Genomic DNA, 22,452 nt, shown 5'->3' with positions numbered 1-22,452 from the left:
ATAATATACAGCCTTGATGTACTCCTTTTCCTATTTGGAACCAGTGTGTTGTTCCATGTCCAGTTCTAATTGTTTCCTGACCTGCATATAGGTTTCTCAAGAGGCAGGTCAGGTGGTCTGGTATTCCCATCTCTTTCAGAATTTTCCACAGTTTATTGTGGTCCACACAGTCAAAGGCTTTGGCATAGTCAATAAAGCAGAAATAGATGTTTTTCTGGAACTCTCTTGCTTTTTCAGTGATCCAACAGATGGCAATTTGATCTCTGGTTCCTTTGCCTTTTCTAAAACCAGCTTGAACATCTGGAAGTTCATAGTTCATGTATTCCTGAAGCCTGGCTTAGAGAATCTTAAGCATCGCTTTACTAGTGTGTGAGATGAGTGCGATTGTGCGGTAGTTGAAGCATTCTTTGGCATTGCCTTTCTTTGGGATTGGAATGAAAACTGACCTTTTCCAGTCCTGTGGCCACTGCTGAGTTTTCCAAATTTGCTGGCATATTGAGTGCAGCACTTTGACAGCGTCATCTTTTAGGATTTGAAATACCTCAACTGGAATTCCATCTCTTCCACTAGCTTTGTAGTGATGCTTCTAAGGCCCACTGGACTTCACATTCCAGAATGTCTGGCTCAGGTGAGTGATCACACCATCGTGATTATATGGGTTGTGAAGACCTTTTTTGTACAGTTCTGTGTATTCTTGCCACCTCCTCTTAGTATCTTCTGCTTCTTTTCAGTTCATGCCATTTCTGTCCTTTATTGAGCCCATCTTTGCCTGAAATGTTCCCTTGGTATCTCTAATTTTCTTGAAGAGATCTCTAGTCTCCCATTCTATTGTTTCCCTCTATTTCTTTGCCTTGATCACTGAGGAAGGCCTTCTTATCTCTCCTTGACCGGGAGCTGACTGTGGCTCGGATCATGAACTCCTTATTGCCAAATTCAGACTGAAATTGAAGAAAGTGGAGAAAACCAATAGACCATTCATGTATGACCTAAATCAAATCCCTTATGACTATACAGTGGAAATGAGAAATAGATTTAAGGGACTAGATCTGATAGACAGAGTGCCTGATTATCTATGGATGGAGGTTTGTGACATGGTACAGGAGACAGGAATCAAGACTATCCCCAAGAAAAAGAAATGCAAAAAAGCAAAATGGCTGTCTGAGGAGGCCTTACAAATAGCTGCACTCAATATGCCAGCAAATTTGGAAAACTCAGCAGTGGCCACAGGACTGGAAAATGTCAGTTTCATTCCAATCCCAAAGAAAGGCAATGCCAGAGAATGTTCAAACTACCTCACAATTGCACTCATCTCACATACTAGCAAAGTAATGGTCAAAATTCTCCAAGCGAGGCTTCAACATTATGTGAACTGTGAACTTCCAGATGTACAAGCTGGTTTTAGAAAAGGCAGAGGAACCAGAGATCAAATTACCAACATCTGTTGGATTATTGAAAACGCAAGAGAGTTCCAGAAAAACACCTATTTCTACTTTATTGACTATGCCAAAGCCTTTGACTGTGTGGATCACCACAAACTAGAAAATTCTGAAAGAGATGGGAATACCAGACCACCTGACTTGCCTCTTGAGAAATCTGTATGCAGGTCAAGAAGCAACAGTTAGAACTGGAGATGGAACAACAGACTGGTTCCAAATAGGGAAAGGAGTACATCAAGGCTGTATATTATCACCCTGCTTATTTAACTTATATGCAGAGTACATCATGAGAAACGCTGGGCTGGAGGAAGCACAAGCTGGAATCAAGATTGCCGGGAGAAACATCAATAATCTCAGATATGCAGATGACACCACCCTTATGGCAGAAAGTGAAGAACAACTAAAGAGCCTCTTGATGAAAGTGAAAGAGCAGAGTGAAAAAGTTGGCTTAAACCTCAACATTCAGAAAACTGAGATGATGGCATCTGGTCCTATCTCTTCATGGCAAATGGATGGGGAAACAATGGAAACAGTGACAGACTTTATCTTTAGGGGCTCCCAAATCACTGCAGATGGTGACTGCAGCCATGAAATTAAAAGACGCTTACTCCTTGGAAGGAAAGTTATGACCAACCTAGACAGCATATTAAAAAGCAGAGACCTTACTTTGCCAACAATGGTCTGTCTAGTCAAGGCTATGGTTTTTCCAGTGGTCATGTATGGATGTGAGAGTCGGACTATAAAGAAAGCTGAGAGCTAAAGAATTGATGGTTTTGAACTGTGGTGTTGGAGAAGACTCTTGAGAGTCCCTTGGATTGCAAGGAGATCCAACGAGTCCATCCTAAAGGAAATCAGTCCTGAATTTCATTGGAAGGACTGATGTTGAAGTTGAAACTCCAATATTTTCACCACCTTATGTGAAGAAGTGACATGTTTGAAAAGAGCCTGATGCTGGGAAAGATTGAAGGTGGCAGGAGAAGGGGACAACAGCGGATGAGATCGTTAGATGGCATCACCGACTCAATGGACATGAGTAAACTCATGGAGTTTGAATAAATCTGGGAGTTGGTGATGGACAGGGAGGCCTGGTGTGCTGCAGTACATTGGGTTGCAAAGAATTGGATGCAACTGAACTGAACTGAATGTTTATTGAAACAGGGTTTTATTGAACACTATACTCATTTTTAATGTAGTTACTTGTCAGGTAAACACGTACATCATACAGCTATGTATCCCTTAAAGTTTGAGTAAATTTTAAGAATTAAATGTACTATAGAAATAAAAATAGTCTATATGAGTGTCATAGTTTAAGGATTCTTGTTATATAGGTTGAGCTTTTTTGTAATGCACACTAGAGTCCCTAATATTAAACAAAGTCTTTTGGAAAATACAGATTTTCATTTTGGGACTTTGGGAGTGTTGAATACTGAAGTTTATCTGTTTCATGAGAGGACTGTATTTCGTGTATTTTCAGCCATCTCTTCAGCTGATCAGTGGAGTACAATAGAATTGCCAGTTAATAAAACTGTACAAGCATGCATTTTAGAAATCACAAATGCAAACTTGTTTTATGCTCTACCAAATGAAATAGCAGGTAAGAAAGTTTGAGACATATTTATGCTAGTCTGTTCATTGTAGAATGAACTTAACTGAACTCCTTAGGAAGTGACCCGGAGAAGAAGTGATGATTTCTTTTCCACTCAGTGTTTTAATTGATCATAGTAATATGTAAGGAAAATCTGATTTTAAAAACAGATGTGAACATGCCCTGCATTCAGTGTCTACTCTGCCTGGTCTTGATTATCTGCAGCTTTTTATAACAAGGCAGTGTCCTTGATTACTGTATAATTTCTTGTTTAAAAGTAGGTACTGTCTGTATGGAATTATACTTACTAACCTAACCTTCTATGAGCATTGAGAGAATTTGAACTGAATTCTGTTCTAGATATGTTGAAAGAGTACTTTGAAATCACTCTTTAATCACAATGTTACTGAGTCTTAGGAATTTAGAGAACTGTTTTACAGTGCCTCTAATTGTGAAGAAGAGTAGCATATAAATGTTGACTTTAATTTTCCTTTTTTGTTTCATGAAAGATTATAATTCAGTTATCTTGTCAGTGTATTTGAGTTTATCCTTGTAGTTCAGAAACTGAGTTAGTACAAGTTGGCTATTCAGAATAATTTGCAGATACTTAAAAATGAAATTTTTTTTAAAGTGATCAAACCAAGAATTGTGGTGATACCAATAACTGTTCTTAAATTTATTCTCTGTATTAGGAACAATCATCTTTATACTGTATAGTAGGAAGCATGGGCTCAGGCGACAGCTACATATGGTGTGATGAATTGGAAGTACTTTATTTCATTTTCTTACCTATAACACACTGACAAGTTCACGGAACAATTGTAAAGCTGTAGCCTGATATCATAAGCTTTTGTAGAACGAGCACACTGGGCTAGCCACCCTGGTCAACAAATTAGCCCACCGGTGGCTTCCTTCTTGCCCCTTCCAGTACTGCGTCCCTTCCCCACAGGGTACCCACTAGTGGTTTTATCTATTTTTAAAACAGAAATGTTTTAAAATAGTAAAAATCAAAATATTTTAAATATTAATATTTAAAATATTAAAAATATACAGGATCTTTGGAGTTTAGATTTGATCTTCCTTTTTATATACTTTTATAAATATTGGCATTGAAAGTTTCTTCATAGAACGTTGTTTTTTTTATATATATATTTTAGAAGATCAGGAAAAACTGAGCGTATTGACAGCCGAATTGTTAGAATATTGCAATGCTCAGAAAAGCCGATCACCCTATACACCGAAAATTGGAGATGCGTGTTGTGCCAGATATACAAGTAAGATTCTTTCTGTTACCCAGAAGAGTGAGCATTTAAAACATGAGACTTACAGTTTTTAAAAGTATTTAATTTTCTATTTGTTTTATATGATAGTTGGATCTTCAGTTTCCCTCTGTTTTCTTCCCGGTAGAAATGTATCCTAATTTTTGGTTAGATAAGTATTCTGTGTTACGATACTAGGGTTGCATAAAAGCGGTTCACAGCCTAGCCATGTAGTCACTATAAATACTTTTGCAGCCTTTTTTTTTTGTTACTTGTGTTCTGTATACTTTCAGTAATGATCTCCAGTCCTCTCACTGGTAAAAATTCTATCCAAGAGTACTTTATGTACTTAATCAACTTTTGTCATAATTGTAGGCAGCCCTGGCCTTTTTGCCAGCTCCTGTCTAGACTGCTTGTCTTTGGGACCTGAGCTGTCCTCCTGGAGGTTCTCGTCACCATCATGCCAACCCTCTGTTGCTTGGATTTCTCTCCCACCCCTCCTCTTGTTGCAAGATTGTCTCCCTTCCTCATTTCAATGTGCTTTCTGGATCCCTTACTTTTGATTTACTCTTAATATTTGGGTATATCTCATCCTCTGGAAGCTGAGAAAAGGTATGTGTAAAATAAGTTTTCTGTTACGTTTCATGTTTGAAACAGTATTCACCCTAATAGTTTCTTAATAGCTTACCTATAGATAGAATTCCAGGTTGGAAATCATCTTCCCCTTAAATTTTTGAAGGTGTTGCTTTTATATTGTCTTTTAGCTGTAGGTGTTGCTGGTGGAGAGGTAGATGTCATTGAGGTTCTCCAAACTCTGTACATATTTTTTTCCTTCTTTCTGGAACTTGCGGTAATCTCTTCATCCCGAGTTTTGAATTTTATGATGTGACTTAGCATTGGTTTTCTTTCTTTCTTTTTCTGGGCTACTCCACACAGCTTGTGGAATCTTAGTTCGCCAACCAGGGATCGAACCCGGGCCCTGACGGTGCAGGTGTGGGGTCCTAACCAGGGACCTCCCCCAGCTCTGGTTTTCCTTCCACCATTGTACTGAGCGAGCACTCAGCGGGTGGGCACTTTAGTCTTGAAATTTATGAGCTTTAGTTTTGAAATTTGTTCCTGAATTTTTTTTATTCCTTCCTTTCGTTTTCTGCTGTTTTATGAACGCCCAGGTTTTCTAATGTTGGGCTTAAACTCTTCTGCTGAATTTCCTCTGCTATTTCATCTTTTTTGTTCTGTTCAAGAGGTTTCCTCAGTTTTCTCTTCCAGCCTTTCTTACCTCATTTTTAATACCACAGTTTTTTTGTTTCAGTAGTTTTTATGTTTCTCAAGTGTGTGGTTTTAACACTTCCTTGTACCTGTTCTAAGGATGGAAGGTCGTTTCTCTGAGGATGGTCATATTCTTTTAATTTTCATGGTTCCCTCTGTCCTTGGCCTCTGTTTCCTCGAGATCCTGTTTGTTTGGTCTGGTCTTCTCTTTCTTCTTCTATTTGGCCATCCTTTGCTGTTTTATCTGTATAAGGTGAGGTGCTAAGAAGCTAATTGGAAGTTCCTTTGAGTGGGGGCAGAGCTTGTCTGCTTGGTGGGCTTCCCTGTGGGCTGGCTCTGCTGTTTCACTGGGAAGTCCTCACGCTGGTGTCTTGAAGTGCTTTTGCTTGAGATGGTTGTCTGCTGCCTGAAGTGCGTGACTTGCCTGACAGGGATCTTGTAAACTCTATCCTCTGCTCTGCCTCATGTTCCCCAGTCCACAGTCTCTGGTTCGTCCTCTCTGGAGAAGAAACTAGTCTTCTGCCCATGGGTAGAGCCGTTACCTAGAAAGGGGGACTTTTCTAAGTGTTATTAAAGCATGTAAACACAGAGCTGATCATAAAGCTTCAGCACCTTTAAAAATAGCTATTATGTGTAATGTGTTTATAAACTAAAGTTTATATACATGTCTTGGGGAAGGAACTCTGCTTCCACTATTCAGTCACCATCTCAGTTCCGTCTTTCCTCCTACTTTTGAATGAGTAGCACCAATTATTGAGCCTTGCTTGCTTAGGGATTTGAAATGCAAACTGGGACGCTTCTTGGCTTCCTTACAGCAGCTTCAGTTGAGCTCTGCTAAGTCATTTCCATTCATGTATCTGCTTTCCAGCTTCCCAACCTTACATTGTCTTCTCGCTTGTTCTCTATCCTTGTGGTTTTAGCCTTTTTTTCTGTTCAATCCTGTAACTGTCTTTTCAGTAGAATCTGCAAGAAGTAGAGGTGATGCTTGTATTTAATCTAGACTCCTTGGCATGAAACCAGAAATCTTGGTGTGGATTTCCAAGTGATGTCAATGTAACTGAATAACCACCTTAAGGGAGGAGGGCCTCATTGAATGTAACTTCTCACCTGAGACTCCGTTCCGTTTTTAGGCGATGATTGCTGGTACCGTGCCATCGTGCTGGGGACATCAGATGCCGACGTGAGAGTGCTCTATGTGGACTATGGAAACATCGAAACCCTGCCTCTCTGCAGAGTGCAGCCCATCTCTGCCAGGCACCTGGAGCTTCCTTTCCAAATTATCAAGTGTTCCCTTGACGGTAGACAGTTAAATCACTTTCCAGTATGGGTGTCTGTGGGATTTTTTTTCCTTTCTTCTATAGCATTAAGTCTGAAACAAATGGGTATTTTAAGTAACTGTCCAGATTTCTAAATATCAAGCAGAGTTTATATTAAAAAAAAAAACCTCATGTCTTTTATTCTTTATTTCATTCTCACAAAAATTATATTCAGTCGTTCTGTCTTTGGTTTCACAGATCAGTGTCAAAGAGTCAAGGCTCAGAGATTCTGGTTGGCCTCAGGTTGCAGAGGTAGTAAGTGGCAGAGCCAGGACCAACTGGGGTCACTCCTCTGACCTCTTTTGTTGGGGTCTTTCTACTTTGTTGCAGACTAGAGATGTTCACATGACACTGTTTTGGGCTACCTTACTATTCGTACTCTTATGTATATCTGCATATTTATTCAACCCTTCAGTTGGAATTTGAACAAAAGGAACCAAAATGCTGAAGTAGCTTTTTATTCTTACTCCTATATTCTTTACCTAGAGGTTCCACCAGATAATAACAGACTGCCTCGTAGTCTACTTTGGTTTTGACTCAGAAAATTCTCTTTATCATTGTTTGCTTCCCCCATTAGAACAGAAGTCCACGCAGGTAGACATTTGTCAGTGTTCTGGCTTTTAGATCTAAATTAAGTGCGTGACAGGGCTTCCCTGATGGCTCTGCTGGTAAAGAATCGGCCTGCAATGCAGGAGACCCTGGTTTGATCCCTGGGTCGGGAAGATCCCCTGGAGAAGGGATAGGCTACCCATTCTAGTATTCTTGGGCTTCTCTTGTGGCTTGGCTGATAAAGAATACACCTGCAATGCAGGAGACCTGGGTTCGATCCCTGAGTTGGGAAGATCCCCTGGAGAAGGGAAAGGCTACCCACTCCAGTACTCTGGCCTGGAGAATTTCAAGGGACTGTATAGTCCGTGGAGTCGCGAAAAGTAGGAAACGACTAAGCAACTTTCTCTTCACTAGTGCTTGACACATAATAGGGATTGAGGAATATTTGTCAAGTTTGATTTATTTGAATGCAGCAGCAGTTGTACATTACAGCATACGTAACTAAAGCTAGCTAAAATCAGTGAGCCTTTTGTTTATTATCCTTAGACAATTAAGTTAAATATTATATTTTAGAAACTTGTTGATTAATACTCAATTTTTTTCCAGGACTAATGGAATTGAATGGAAGATGTTCTCACCTAATGATAGAGCTACTGAAGAATTTCATGTTGAATCAGAATGTAATGATTTCTGTAAAAGGAGTTATCAAGAATGTCCACACGGTGTCAGTTGAGAAGTGTTCCGAGAATGGTATTATCAATATAGCTGATAAGCTGGTGATGTATGGTCTGGCAAAAAACATCACATCTAAAAAGCCAGCTGCTGTAAATACAGGTATTGTTTTTTCAAGTTTAATTAATAGCAGATGTAAGTGTGACCAGGAACAGATGTACTCAGTTTAGTAGGTCTGATCTGTAGTCTCACGCCTACGTTTGTTCCCTTTGTCGTCCTCTTCTGTGAATCCTGCAGTGGGGTACTGACTCATGTTGCCGCCTCAGAGGAGCCTGGAAGGAATCCGGCCTCCCAGTCCAGGTTTTCTTTATATCAGGCTCAGCAACCTTGTCCATAGCATTAATGCTCCAAGCTTTAAAAAGGTCAAGCATTCAGAGTTACTTCCCACTTCCTTTTGATCCTGATCAAAGTGAGAAGAACTCGTATACTTGAGACTGGGTCTTACTAGTTATTTCATAAGATGATTAGGCAGGCCTGATCTCCACCAGAAAGAGATACACTGTGCAGGATAGGCAAGACCTGAAACCTTGGAAGGATGAGGGCACTCACTGGGTAGAACCCAGGACAGAGTAGTAGGTAACATTAAAGCGCCGATGAAAGGTTTAATCCATCTACTCCTTTGTGGTTGGAAAGGATCTGCCCTGCGGGGCAGGCTTGTGTATGTTCAAACTCCAGGTTTTTGGTTTTTTTTTTCCTATTATTTATAGCTAAGAGATCTAACAGCTCTTTGCATTTGCTTTTAGAAACGGCAGACAGGATGAACTGCTGCTGCACGAAGCTACAGAAACAAGTGGGTGAATTTCCCTAAAGTGAAACTATACTCCCAACATTTTAAGGAATGAAATAACACTATTTTCTTTCTCACCCTCAGGTTGAAAAGCATGAGCAAATTCTTCTCTTCCTTTTAAACAATCCAACCAATCAAAATAAATTTATTGAAATGAAAAAATTGTTAAAAAGTAAGTTAAATTTGATGTTTTTTCTCTTAGGCAACCCCCAACAGGACATCACCCATCTTTTTCTCAGGGCAGAGTATGTGTTTAGAGGCTGTGCTGTCCTCTGTGGTCTGAGGATCGGAGGGCTGGCTATAATGATTCTGCCGTCTTCCTAGGTTTTGTTTGGTAGCCTGCCTTTGACACTGCTTATGGAACTGAGTCCAGGCCCATCCTGTCCTCACAGTTGCTTGACATAGAGAAAGCTCATGATGGTATGTGCAGGGATATGTAAAAATTGTCGTGAGATCAAGCTTAGCCTGAAATTCTTTGCGTCTAGAGTGAAATTAACACTTCCTTGTACACACTCCTATGGAGATGGTTAACACTTTTTGTGAAGAAGTTCTGAGTCAAGAAAATGGGCTGCAGTGATGGATTTCATTTCAGAACAAAGCATATTCTTCCTTCTTTAGCTACAGTGACTCTAGAGGTTAAAGATGCCACCAGTGGGTTTTATTTTTTCTTTCTTTTTAATTGAAGGATAATTGCTTTGCAGTGTTGTGTTGGTTTGTGCCATACATTAACACGAATCTGCCATCAGTCATCGGCAAACCCATAGTGGATTTTAAATAGTGGTTCCCTTGCTGCTGCTGCTGCTTTTCTTTTTTCTGCCTGGGATGCTGTGATCTGAGATGACCCTTGGAACGTGTTTTGGGATCAGTAACGAATTAGGACTTCTGGTCAAAATGAAGTTGTCCTTCTTGGCACTTTGAATTGATAGAATTTCAACTAAAAGCAAGAAACTTTGACTTAATTCCTGCACTCTGGCAGGCTAAAGTGCAGTTTGTATCTGACCATTGCAAGGAGCTCCCGAGGTCCTCCTGCTCTCTGGGGCTCTGTGAGTGTAGCAGTTCTTAAGAAGGTACCTACCGGGGTCACATGTATTCTCCATGTGTTAACGCACAGTTGTTTTCTTTCTGTTTCTGAGAAAGTATGACTAAGTTCTAAGCTAACTGTCATTCATGTAGGATCATCAGGTTTGATTCTCATGATTGATTTTGAGATGATTTATTGACTTTACTTCACAAGTTTTGGCTTACTTTTTAAAATAAATGCTAACTTGCAATTCCAACTTTCAATCCTTTTTAATACACTGTTTTTATACTAACAGCTGTTTTGTGTACTTGAGTTTAAAATCGGAAATTTGATGATACTTTAAATTTCATAGATTGGGGAACATGCAATGACATAAACTTCTGGCATTTAGTCCTAACACCAAGTCATCATATTTTTAATCAAGTTGATTAACTTGTATGTGCTTTTATCTTTTTATCTTTGAAATAAGTTTTTTTCCCCCATAGGATTATTGAGTGTTGCATATACAAGTTCAGGTGAAACCAGTGTTTTCTGTTTCTAAATATATTGAAGTTCAATTCAGTTTAGTCGCTCAGTCATTTCCGACTCTGTAACCCCATGAATCACAGCACACCAGGCCTCCCTGTCCATCACCAACTCCCGGAGTCCACTCAAACCCATGTCCATTGTTTTGGGATGCCATCCAACCATCTCATCCTCCACTGTCCCCTTCTCCTCCTGCCCTCAATCTTTCCCAGCACCAGGGTCTTTTCAGATGAGTCAGTTCTTTGCATCAGGTGGCCAGAGTATTGCAGTTTCAGCTTCAGCATCAGTCCTTCCAATGAACACCCGGAACTGATCTTCTTTAGGATGGACTCGTTGGATCTCCTTGCTATCCAAGGGACTCCCAAGAGTCTTCTCCAACACCACAGTTCAAAAGCATCAATTCTTCGGTGCTCAGCTTTGTTTATGGTCCAGCGCTCACATCCATACACCACTGGAAAAACCATAGCCTTGACTAGATGGACTTTTGTTAGTAAAGTAATGTCTCTGCTTTTTAATATGCTGTCTAGGTTGGTCATAGTTTTTCTTACAAGGAACAAGCGTCTTTTAATTTCATGGCTGCAGTCACCATCTGCAGTGATTTTGGAGCCCCCCAAAATAAAGTCTGATACTGTTTCCACTGTTTCTCCATCTATTTCCCATGAAGTGATGGGACCGGATGCCATGATCTTAGTTTTCTGAATGTTGAGCTTTAACCCAACTTTTTCACTCTCCTCTTTCACTTTCATCAAGAGGCTCTTTAGTTCCTCTTTGCTTTCTGTCACAAGGGTTGCCACATATCTGAGGTTATTGATATTTCTCCTTGCAATCTTGATCCCAGCTGTGCTTTATCCAGCCCAGCATTTTGCATGATGTAATCTGTATATAAGTTAAATAAACAGAGTGACATTATACAGCCTTGAAATACTCCTTTTCCTGTTTGGAACCAGTCCATTGTTCCATGTCTGGTTCTAACTGTTGCTTCTTGACCTGCATACAGGTTTCTCAGGAGACAGGTAAAGTGGTCTGGCATTTCCATCTCTTGAAGAATTTTCCACGGTTTGTTGTGATCCACACAGTTAAAGGCTTTGGTGTAGTCAATAAAGCAGAAGTAGATGGTTTACTAGAACTCCCTTTCTTTTTCGATGATCCAGCAGATGTTGACAATATGATCTCTGGTTCCTCTGCCTTTGCTAAATCCAGCTTGAACATCTGGAACTTCACAGTTCATGTACTGTTGAAGCCTGGCTTGAAGAATTTTGAGCATTACTTGCTAGCACGTGAGATGAGTGCACTTGTGCAGTAGTTTGAGCATTCTTTAGCATTGCCTTTCTTTGGGATGGGAATGAAAACTGACCTTTTCCAGTCCTGTGGCCACTGCTGAGTTTTCCAAATTTGCTGGCATATTGAGTCCAGCACTTTCACAGCATCATCTTTCAGGATTTGAAATAGCTCAACTGGAATTCCATCACCTCCACTAGCTTTGTTCGTAGTGATGCTTCCTAAGGCCCACTTGACTTCACATTCCAGGATGTCTGGCTCTAGGTGAGTGATCACACCATCGTGGTTATCTGGATCATGATCTTTTCTGTATAGTTCTTCTGTGTATTCTTGCCACCTCTTAATATCTTCTGCTTCTGTTCGGTTCATGCCATTTCTTCCTTTATTGTGCCCATCTTTGCATGAAATGTTCCCTTGGTATCTCTTAATTTTCTTGAAGAGATCTCTGGTCTTTCTCATTCTATTGTTTTCCTCTATTTCTTTGCATTGATCATTGAAGAAGGCTTTCTTATCTCTCCTTGCTATTCTTTAGAACTCTGCACTCATATGGGTATATCTTTCCTTTCCTCTTTGCCTTTAGCTTCTCTCCTTTTCTCAGCTATTTGTAAGGCCTTCTCAGACAACCATTTTGCCTTTTTGCATTTCTTTTTCTTGGAGATGGTCTTGATCACTGCCTCCTATGCAGTGTCATGAACCTCCATCCATAGTTCTTCAGGCACTCTGTCTATCAGATCTAATCCCCTGAACTTATTTGTCACTTCCACTGTATAATCGTAAGGGATTTGATTTAGATCATACCTGAATGGTCTGTCTAGTGGTTTCCCTACTTTCTTCAATTTAAGTCTGAATTTTGCAGTAAGGAAAAGGGAGAAGGGAATGGCAAACCACTTCAGTATTCTTGCCTTGAGAATCCCATGAACAGTATGAAAAGGCAAAAAGATATGACATTGAAAGATGAACTCCCCGGGTCGGTAGGTGCCCAATATCATTTTGGAGAAGAGTGGAAAAATTATTCCAGAAAGAATGAAGAGATGGAGCCAAAAAAACAAACAATGCCCAGTTGTGGGTGTGACTGGTGATGAAAGTAAAGTCCAATGCTATAAAGAACAATATTGCATACAAACCTGGAATGTTAGGTCCATGAATCAAGGTAAATTAGAAGTGGTCAAACAGGAGATGGCAAGAGTGAACATTGACATTTTAGGAATCAGTGAACTAAAATGGACTGGAATGGGTGAATTTAATTCAGATGACCATTATATCTACTACTGTGGGCAAGAATCCCTTAGAAGAATTGGAGTAGCCCTCATAGTCAACAAGAGAGTCGAAGTGCGGTACTTGGGTACAGTCTCAAACGTGACAGAATGATCTCTTGTTCGTTTCCAAGGCAAACCATTCAATATCACAGTAATCCAAGTCTGTGCCCCAACCACTAATGCTGAAGAAACTGAAGTTGAACAGTTCTAAGATGACCTACAAGACCTTCTAGAAGTAACACCAAAAAAAGATGTCCTTTTGATCACAGGGGACTAGAATGTAAAAGTACGAAGTCAGGAGGTACTTGGTGTAACACGCAAGTTTGGCCTTGAAATACAAAATGAAGCAGGGCAAAGGACAACAGAGTTTTGTCAAGAGAATGCACTCGTCATGGCAAACACCCTCTTCCAGCAACACAAGAGACGACTCTACACATGGACATCACCAGATGGTCAATACCAAAATCAGATTGATTATATTCTTTGCAGCCAAAGATGGAGAAGCTGTATACAGTCAGCAAAAACAAGGAGCTGACTGTGGCTCAGATCATGAACTACTGATTGCAAAAATTTGTTAGTAGTTTAATTGTAAAACTGCTGAACTAAGAGTTATACACTTACAAGAACATAAAACTCTGGTCCTGAGTTGAGAAGACTCTCCTGGAGGAGAATGGCAACCCACTCCAGTATTCTTGCTGGGAAAATCCCATGGACACAGGGGCCTGATGTGCTATAGCCCATGAGGTCACAGAGACTCGAATACGACTGAGCATGCATGCATATGTCATATATATATAATTGTAATATTGCTGAACTAGGAATGGTGTGGTATGGGAACATAAAACTGTAATCTCTTCATCAGAGATTTAAGTATTTCAGCATACAGGTTAGTATAAAATATTTTTTATATTTGGAGGGGAGCATATCTGTGAAGGGGAGTACAAACAGCTATACTGAACATAAAGCCCTGTTATTGCAGTGGTGAATTTTTTTTAACTAGCAAATCTGACTGAAGGAAATGTGGAATTTCAGATTAAAAGTGAGTATTTGGTTTTCTTGTACTTAAAATAGATATTAAGAACCACAGTGACTGGGTTTTTGTATAAGGCATACTAAGAATCGATTTTTGTCTTGCAGATACAGCCTCTCTTGAAGATCAACACTTATGAGACAGGAAGTAGTGAAGGCTAGATTTAGGAGAGAAAGTACTGCATCTTGTGTTTTTGTTTGTTGGAAACTTTTTCTTTAATGACCTTTTATGTCTGCATTTTTTGTTTGCTTACCATTCTTCTGTCTAGGTTGGGTAGGTTTTTTTTTTCCCCCTCTAAATGCATCCTCTCAGTCTCGCATTAAAGATACACAGTAAGTACACGAGAGCATCGGGAAGGGATACATAGGGGCTGTCTAGTCTACATAGAGCTTTTTATTACTTAAAGGTGCTGAAGAAAATATGGCTCCAGGTTAATACTGGGTCAGTTTAGTTGTTAGATACACAAGTTGTATTTTTTGGACTTTTCTCTGTATGTTTGATGTGTTCCATAATAAAATAAACCCTGCTCTCCCTGTCACAACCTGTCTCTTCCACATAATAAAAGTTCTTTGGTTTGTTGTTGCTCAGGTCTCTGCCCTTCTTTTCCTGTCTACTCTGAGGTCATCAGTTTCTCTCTGTCCGTCCTCACTGAGATCACTTTTCTTTCAGCCCGTGGGCACAGTGTGCCCTTGGGCTCTCGCCCACTCTGACTGGGAAGGCAGTTTCTGCTCCTGCCATCCGTAGGTACCTTTCCAAATCTGTGGCCACTTGGATTTTTAGTGTAGTGGAATTTACATTTTCTGAAGCACAGATTCCTGGAGAACAGTTAACAGCTTAATGTAAAAAGCCAAGTTAGAGTATATATTTTTCTTGAAGCACATAAAGACATCTTAAACTCTGTAAACTCACATGTGCGGAATTATGGGCCAGCCAGCCTTCCTGCCAGCCCATAAGTTTCTGTTTGGGAATTTTTTCACGATTTAAGTATCAGACTGTGAAAGCCTAAGATGTTGTCACCAACTCAAAGAAGAAACTTGACTTTTTGTTTGTTTGTTCTTTTAAAATGTACCTTTGCTGGTAGTATGTGTTAGCAGGATTAAATGGAGTTTCACCTCATGTAAAAAGTTGTTCAAACATTGATATGCTTCTATGAGATAAAAATTTAAGCTGCTGTGCCCAATAAAATCCTTTTACTTCACAGCCAGATTTCCCTTGTGTTGTTATCACCAGCCGCATTTTGCTAATTTCCTTTTCTTACTGGCATGTACTAGGAGCACTGAGCACTGAGTTTGTTCATACTCTGTTCAGTTCCATCCACAGTGCAAATGCAAATGAAATCTGTGGAATCACAGAACTGTCCTTTTTATTAAGGGAAGTTAGGGATATGTCACAGAACACACTAAGGAACGCTTAAGTCAAAGTTCATCAGATCCCAGGGTTTGATCCTATGGTACAGACTGGAAATTGGGATAGAAACAGTTTAAATTAAATGCAGTTTAATATTACTTGATGATTCAGCTAGTCTCACACTAGATGGATTGAATATCTCCTGGATTGATTCAGCATATTTTCACACTGGACCACCAGTCCACCAGATCTTGTTTTTGATCTTTCACATTCACATGTTTATCGAGCTCCAGCTGTGTCCTGGCACCGAGGTTAGTGATGTGTTTATCACCCAGTAGGGCCATGTATGGTCTGCACATGCGCCAATCCCAGTCTTGGGGTTTCCTCAGAACCCCTAGTTCACTCATAGAGAAGTACTCTAGAGCTGAGACCAGATAATCAAATAGTTTATTCCTTGGCAGAGGCCTTGTATATTGAGACAAATCAGATCTGTTTTGCAAGAGAAGAGATTCTTAACCATGCATGGATTAAGGATAGTTGCGGGGAGGGGGGGTGCGGTTAGGGGAAGAAGACATAGTTGGTATGCCTTTTCTTTTGGTGGAATGTGTTTTTCTAGGGCTGCTGGAAATGTGAAAGTTTTAAGATTGTGAACGAGGGTGAGGGATAGTCTAAACTCAAGCTCTCCTGCTCCAGAGAACCTGAGGATCATTCTCAGCAGAGCCCTAAACTGCCAAATTGTAGAGGAGGAATAAAGTCACTGTGAAGCCTGCCACTCTGAGGCTGCCAGCCCAGGGCAATAAACTGAGTGTGTAACTGGTGGGCTTATCACCAGCACAGTTGCAGCTGTCCAGGTTTGGCAAATTGAGCTCTTCTAGGATTAGCCCAATAACTCCAATACTTTGACCACCTGATGCAAAGAACTGACTCCTCAGAAAAGACGCTGATGCTGGGAAAGGTTGAAGACAGGAGAAGGGGACAACAGAGGATGAGATGGATGGCATCACTGACTCGATGAACAGGAGTTTGAGCAAGCTCTGGGAGTGGGTGATGGACAGGGAAGCCTGGCGTGCTGCAGTCCATGGGGTCCCAAAGAGTCAGACACAGCTGAGCGACTGAACTGAACTGACGCCAGCACCTGAAGGTGAAAGCATATGAAAGTGACTGAGGCTGGGCAGCTAATCCTTAAATGAAACCAATTCTAGGTTATGTGAAAGCTACTGCCAAGATTTGAGAGCCTTCCTAGGGAAGTTAGACCGCTTGCCTACAGGGTAGCTTGAACAATGTTCAGGCATAGAAAAAGGGTAAGCACTTATCTGGGTGGGACTTCTACCACTCTTATCCTGTGCAAATGGGCAGAAGTCTTGCCAAATCTGAATCTTCGTTTAATTCCAGCAAGCAAAAACCGTCCTACAACTCCTAACTGCACGATTGGAACCACAGGCTGCCCTCCAGTTCCTCTTATTTGGAAAAACAAAGCCAAAAGACAGCAGCCTTCAGGATCTTGTGTTTAATGAGTCAACTCTGCTTGAGTCGGACACAACTGAGCTACTGACTGAACTGAACTGAGGAAATGGGATGGTCTGTGAGGTTGATTATAGGTCAGGCAGGGCCTACTTCGCCACCTCCAAGGGTGTACCCAGATTCCTCTGAAAATGCATTCAATGGATACTTATATTAGGGCATGCACATGTATGTGAAAACTAAAGATACAGAATTTGGAAGCATTCAGTTCAGTCAGTTATGTCTGACTCTGCAACCCCACGGACTGCAGCACACCAGGTTTCCCTGTCCATCACCAACTCCCGGAGCTTGCTCAAACTCCTGTCCATCAAGTTGGTGATGCCATCCAACCATCTCACCCTCTGTCATCCCATTCTCCTTCTGCCTTCCATGTTTCCCAGCATCAGGGTCTTTTCCAAGGAGTCAGTTCTTTGCATCACGTGGCCAAAGAATTGGCACTTCAGCATCAGTCCTTCCAGTGAATATTCAGGACTGATTTCCTATAGGATTAACTGGTTTGATCTTGCAGTCCAAGGGACTCTGAAAAGTCTTCTCCAACACCACAGTTGAAAAGCATCTTCGGCGCTCAGCTTTCTTTATGGTCCAACTCTCACATCCATACTTGACTGCTGGAAAAACCATAACTTTGACTAGATGGACCTTTGTCAGCAAAGTAACGTCTCTGCTTTTTAATATGCTACCTAGGTTGGTCACTGCTTTTCTTCCAAGCAGCACGCATCTTTTAATTTCATGGCATTGACTTAGTGCTTCTGTGGTATTGGATGTAGATTGAATGACGAAATGTTACCCAAGCCTTTGCCTTTGTAGACATGCCATACTTACTTGTAGCCAGAAGGCATCACATTTTCTAAAAGCAAATCCAGATATATCTTCTGCATAATTGTTCTCACTGTCTTAAGGACTGGAGATACTTTCAACCTAAGAACAACAGTTGGTGCCTGCCCCAAACCTAAGGGTCTTCAGCTGTGAGATGGCTATATTTCTGTTCCTTATGCGCCCTGGCCACGCCTTTGTTTCCTGTTGCTGCCATGAGCTCCACAGTTTTTGCTCTTGCTTCATTTATTGCCTATGGACTACTTGAGAACCAAGCCTTTCATTTCCTCTGAGATGGTTTCCTTGCCATTTAATAGGCAGTTTTCTATTCTTTTATTTTTTAACAAGAGAGTTCTGGAAAAGATACAAGTTTTGTGGCTCTGTTAGGAATCCTCCTTCAGGATTTTTAAATATGTGCTTCACCTTGCTTCATCATTTGGGGGACGGCATGCAAAGAATTTGAATTGGGCTTCTGTAAGTTTGGGAACTACCATGCCCATCAACTTTTAATTTTGTAGTCCAGGAACCTTAACAGTCAAAAATGAAGCATCTTATCTCTATCAGAAAGCCAGTAGGGAAGAAAGCTGGACGGGGAATCCCATGCCTCCTCATCTCCAAAGGGACTCTGCACATTGCTGAGAGCTGAAGTCTGCCTTTATCTCTTCGTGGAATTCAAAGTTGTCATCATGCCTTGTGTGTTTACAACTGAGACATACCCTACAGGGAAGATCACAAATTAATTCACATTTTGATTTCTTGGGCTTCCCTGGTGGCTCAGCTGGTAAAGAATCCACCTGCAATGTGGGAGACCTGGGTTCGTTCCCTGGGTTGGGAAGATTCCCTTAGAAGGGAGAGGCTACCCACTCCAGTATTCTGGCCTGGAGAATTCCATGGACTGTATAGCCCACAGGGTCACAAAGAGTCAGACATGATTGAGCAACTTTCACTATGCCCCTGGGCACTGGGGCCACAGGATGAGTCTGCCAAGTCCTTGGAAACAAGGGGCTCGCAAGCTCTTTGGGATGAAGATCTTTCATGGTGACTATTTTTTAAATTTCCACAAAGCAGGGATTGCTGTGGATGATGAAAGTAGTTGCCCAGCTTCTGTCTGTGTTAAAAGCTTCTACCCCTGCTAGTCAACCACTCAGCACCCTCCACAGCTTGGGCCACTGGCTTTTCTGCCTCCTTCCCACACATACCTGGTGAAAAGGCACAGGTGATTAAACTTGGATTGAAGGCGTTTGAAGCAACTAATATTGTTACCCAAAGTGGGGGTCCAGCTGCTCTCCACTCTGAAGCCAAGAAAGAGGCAAAGTTGCTGGAAAAGAAATTTGCTTTGTTTTCAGTGCCGACAACCTGAGAGGAGGGCAGACTCCTGTCCAAAGGCTGATTCCCCTCCCCCACACTGACAATCAGTGGGCAAAAGCTTTTATAGGTAAAGGGAAGGGACTACATGAAGAAACGGCTCTGACAGTCATTTTGAAATTGGTCATGTGGTGGTTTGATCAGTGTCATCTTGATTTAAGTATAATTAGTCTTTAGTTCCAGGGTCAGTTTGTTTCCATTTCTTTGAGACCAGCTCTCAGAATTGACTGCAAGGAGATCCAACCAGTCCATTCTGAAGGAGATCAGCCCTGGGATTTCTTTGGAAGGAATGATGCTAAAGCTGAAACTCCAGTACTTTGGCCACCTCATGTGAAGAGTTGACTCATTGGAAAAGACTCTGATGCTGGGAAGGATTGGGGGCAGGAGGAAAAGGGGACGACAGAGGATGAGATGGCTGGGTGGCATCACTGACTGTATGGACGTGAGTCTCAGTGAACTCCAGGAGTTGGTGATGGACAGGGAGGCCTGGCGTGCTGTGATTCATGGGGTCGCAAAGAGTCGGACACGACTGAGCGACTGATCTGATCTGATCTGATATCATGGCTGCATGTCTTCATGTGGTTAACGTCTTCCACCTGGTTGGGATTTTAGTTTCTATAAGATAGTTCAGAGGATATGGCTCAGAATATTATCTATAGCCCTTGAAAAGGAACTAAAAATCCTTGATTATGCTTAATGACTATTATTACTTAATCTTATTTGACTGTTTACCTTTGTTTCTGCCTCTTCTCACTTCTCTGATGAAATTTATTCTTTGGCTGAAGTTTTCTTACAGACAAAAGACTGACTGAGGTCATAGTCCCCCAGGACCAAGGGTCCTGCTCTGTTTCAGTGTCTCCACCAGTATTTATAGTTTCAGCTTTTTTACTTCTTAATCATGGAATGAAAACCCCAGATATAAAGCTGTCAGGCTATCCAGAATTAAAATGTAGCTTCTCCAAAGTAAATTCGCTTAGGCAAAGGTGTGCTGGTAACTTGTTAACAACCAGTCAGAACAAGTAGGTGAGAGGGCCATGAAGTTCCCACTTTGGCCGGACTTAGTCTGCTCACCTCAAACCCCTGCTCTGTCTAGAGTGGCATGGGCTACTCACCACTTGTGGCTCTTGAATACTTATAATCTGGCTAGTGCAAAGGAGATCTGCTGTAAATGTAAGATACAGCAGAATTTCAAAGACTTGGCTTAAAATAGGACTTCCCTAGTGGCTCAGAAAGTAAAGAATCTGCCTGCAATGAGGGAGACCCAGATTCAATCCCTGGGTCGGGAAGATCTCCTGGAGGAGGGCTTGGCAACCCACTCCAGTATTCTTGCCTGGAGAATCCCATGGACAGAGGAGCCTGGTGGACTACAGTCCACAGGGTTGCAAAGAGTGGGACATGACTAAAGTGACTGAGCGTGCATGCACAGCTTAAAATATCTCACCTTGATTACCTGTGGAGATGTTTTGGATCTACTGGGTTATTAAGTTCACTTTAATACAGCTACTAGACCATTTATTGTTACCTGTGTGGCTCGCAGCCCATTTCTGTGGGACAGTGCCCATCTAGAGAAACCATGCCTCCCTCCCTGAAGATGAGTCCCCTTCACAGATGCTCATGCCTTAATTATGCTGTTCTGGTTGACTGTTTTTTCATCTGGGTGCCCAGTAAATATTATTGGGAGGAATAAATGAGTGAAAAAATGACCTTTCCACCTCTTTACCGAAATTTGCAACACCAACTTTAACCTGGGCCACTTTCACTGGAAGCTGTCAATACTGAAAAGGTTGTAAACCAACTGAGAACCACAGGGGGAAATATATTTAGAATTTTCTGAAGAAAGACAGTGTAAAAGCAAAATTGTTATTTGTCCATCAGATAAGAGTAATGGGGGAGGAGCTTGGAAAAGAAGAAACAGGCCAGTCTTCCTGGTCGGCAACTTGATAATACATATCAAAAGCCTTAACTTGTATATATACCCTAGAGTGTGTGTATGTATGTATATACATATATATCTAAGAATTGTACATTATTCTTGCAGTTTCCTCCAGGGAGTTACTGGGCAAAAACACAAATATCTAAAGATTAAAATTAAAAGTTGATAGTAAGTTAAGCACAGTAGAACATTATAAGTGGATAAAAGCCACAGAATGATGTCAAAAGGGACAAAGAAAAGCTGGCTATGATATACTATACACGGAATGCTGCTGCTATTTAGTCATGAAGTCATGTTGGACTCTTGCAACCTCAAGGACAGTAACCTGCCAGGTTCCTCTGTCCATTGGATTTCCCAGGCCAGGTTCCTCTGTTCATTGGATTTCCCAGGCAAGAAATGGGTTACCATTTCCTTTGCCAGGGGATCTTCCTGACCCAGGAATCGAACCCCAGTCTCTTACTTCTCCTGCATTGGCTGGCAGGTTCTTTACCACTGAGCCACCAGGGAAGCCCATGCATGGAATGAGCTAACAATAAAATTTTGAGTAGACTGATGCTGGAAGAAGAAACACCATGAAGTTAACAGGGATTATCTCTGGGTGGTGGAGTAGGTGTGGTTTGCTTAACCTAATTTTTTTTTTTTTTTGTAATGAGCACACGTTATGCAATGACACTTTTTTTTTTTAATGAAGTATGGAAACTATAGATTATGCAATAAGAGACTTTTTTGAGCCCTTACTATGCACAAGGTGTTGTGCCAGACTGAGCTATTTTTGCTTTATGGTATTTTTTAAAAAATCAAGGCACCTTCCAGATTTCAACGAGGATGCTGGCCAAAGGGCTCAATTATTACCGCTCAAAGGCAGTAACAGAACACACAGGTAAACAAAGGGCAACTGCCATGACAAATATTAACGATGCCAAAGTCAGCATTTTCGCAAGGGTCGAAGCAATAAATCCTGCGGAGTCCAAGGTGGATGGCACAGTGCTCCCTGCTGCACCGCTCGGGGGCTGGGAGACCAGAGCAGAAGTAAGTACCTTTGTCTCCCGACCATGACCAACGCGTTGCTTAAAAACGCGAGGGGCGGCTGCGGGCTGGCTTCCCAGCAAAGCGATGCAGCGCCCTCGGGAGAGCGGCGCTAGCCGGGTCGGCCGGCGCCGCGCTCCCCGCCTCCCCTCGGTGCAGAACACAGGTGTCCCACGTGGCTCCCGCCCGGGCGCGCCTCCCCGGGCTTGCAGCGCCCCCTGGCCCGAGCCGGGTCCCGCCGCGCGCTCCTCGCCGTGAGTTCAGCCGGCGTGGTCTCCGCGTCGCTGGAACCCCCTTCCTTCCCCGCGCTCGCACCGGAGGAGACGCCCCGCCCCCGGGCGCCCCTGCCCAGCGTGCAGAGACGGGGCGTCCGGCTTGAATGCGGCGTCGGCGCGGCGGGTTTGGTT

At 41.9% G+C, this 22,452-nt stretch overlaps 1 protein-coding gene across 1 annotated transcript in view; it reads left to right on the top strand.

Moving 5' to 3' along the window:
- The window catches only part of TDRD1 (tudor domain containing 1), a 64,881-nt gene that overhangs the window by 39,969 nt on the left and 2,460 nt on the right, over positions 1–22,452 (top strand). Inside the window, exons 21-27 of the mRNA XM_010859590.1 lie at positions 2,911–3,030; positions 4,179–4,295; positions 6,677–6,844; positions 8,018–8,245; positions 8,887–8,933; positions 9,015–9,102; positions 22,205–22,444. Coding sequence (XP_010857892.1) covers positions 2,911–3,030; positions 4,179–4,295; positions 6,677–6,844; positions 8,018–8,245; positions 8,887–8,933; positions 9,015–9,102; positions 22,205–22,444 — 1,008 coding nt within the window. The remainder of the gene's footprint in view (positions 1–2,910; positions 3,031–4,178; positions 4,296–6,676; positions 6,845–8,017; positions 8,246–8,886; positions 8,934–9,014; positions 9,103–22,204; positions 22,445–22,452) is intronic.

This window comes from Bison bison, unplaced genomic scaffold (genome assembly GCF_000754665.1).
Source record: "Bison bison bison isolate TAMUID 2011002044 unplaced genomic scaffold, Bison_UMD1.0 scf7180017864456, whole genome shotgun sequence".
Taxonomy (NCBI): domain Eukaryota; kingdom Metazoa; phylum Chordata; class Mammalia; order Artiodactyla; family Bovidae; genus Bison; species Bison bison.
This window is presented reverse-complemented; position numbering and strand designations above follow the sequence as displayed.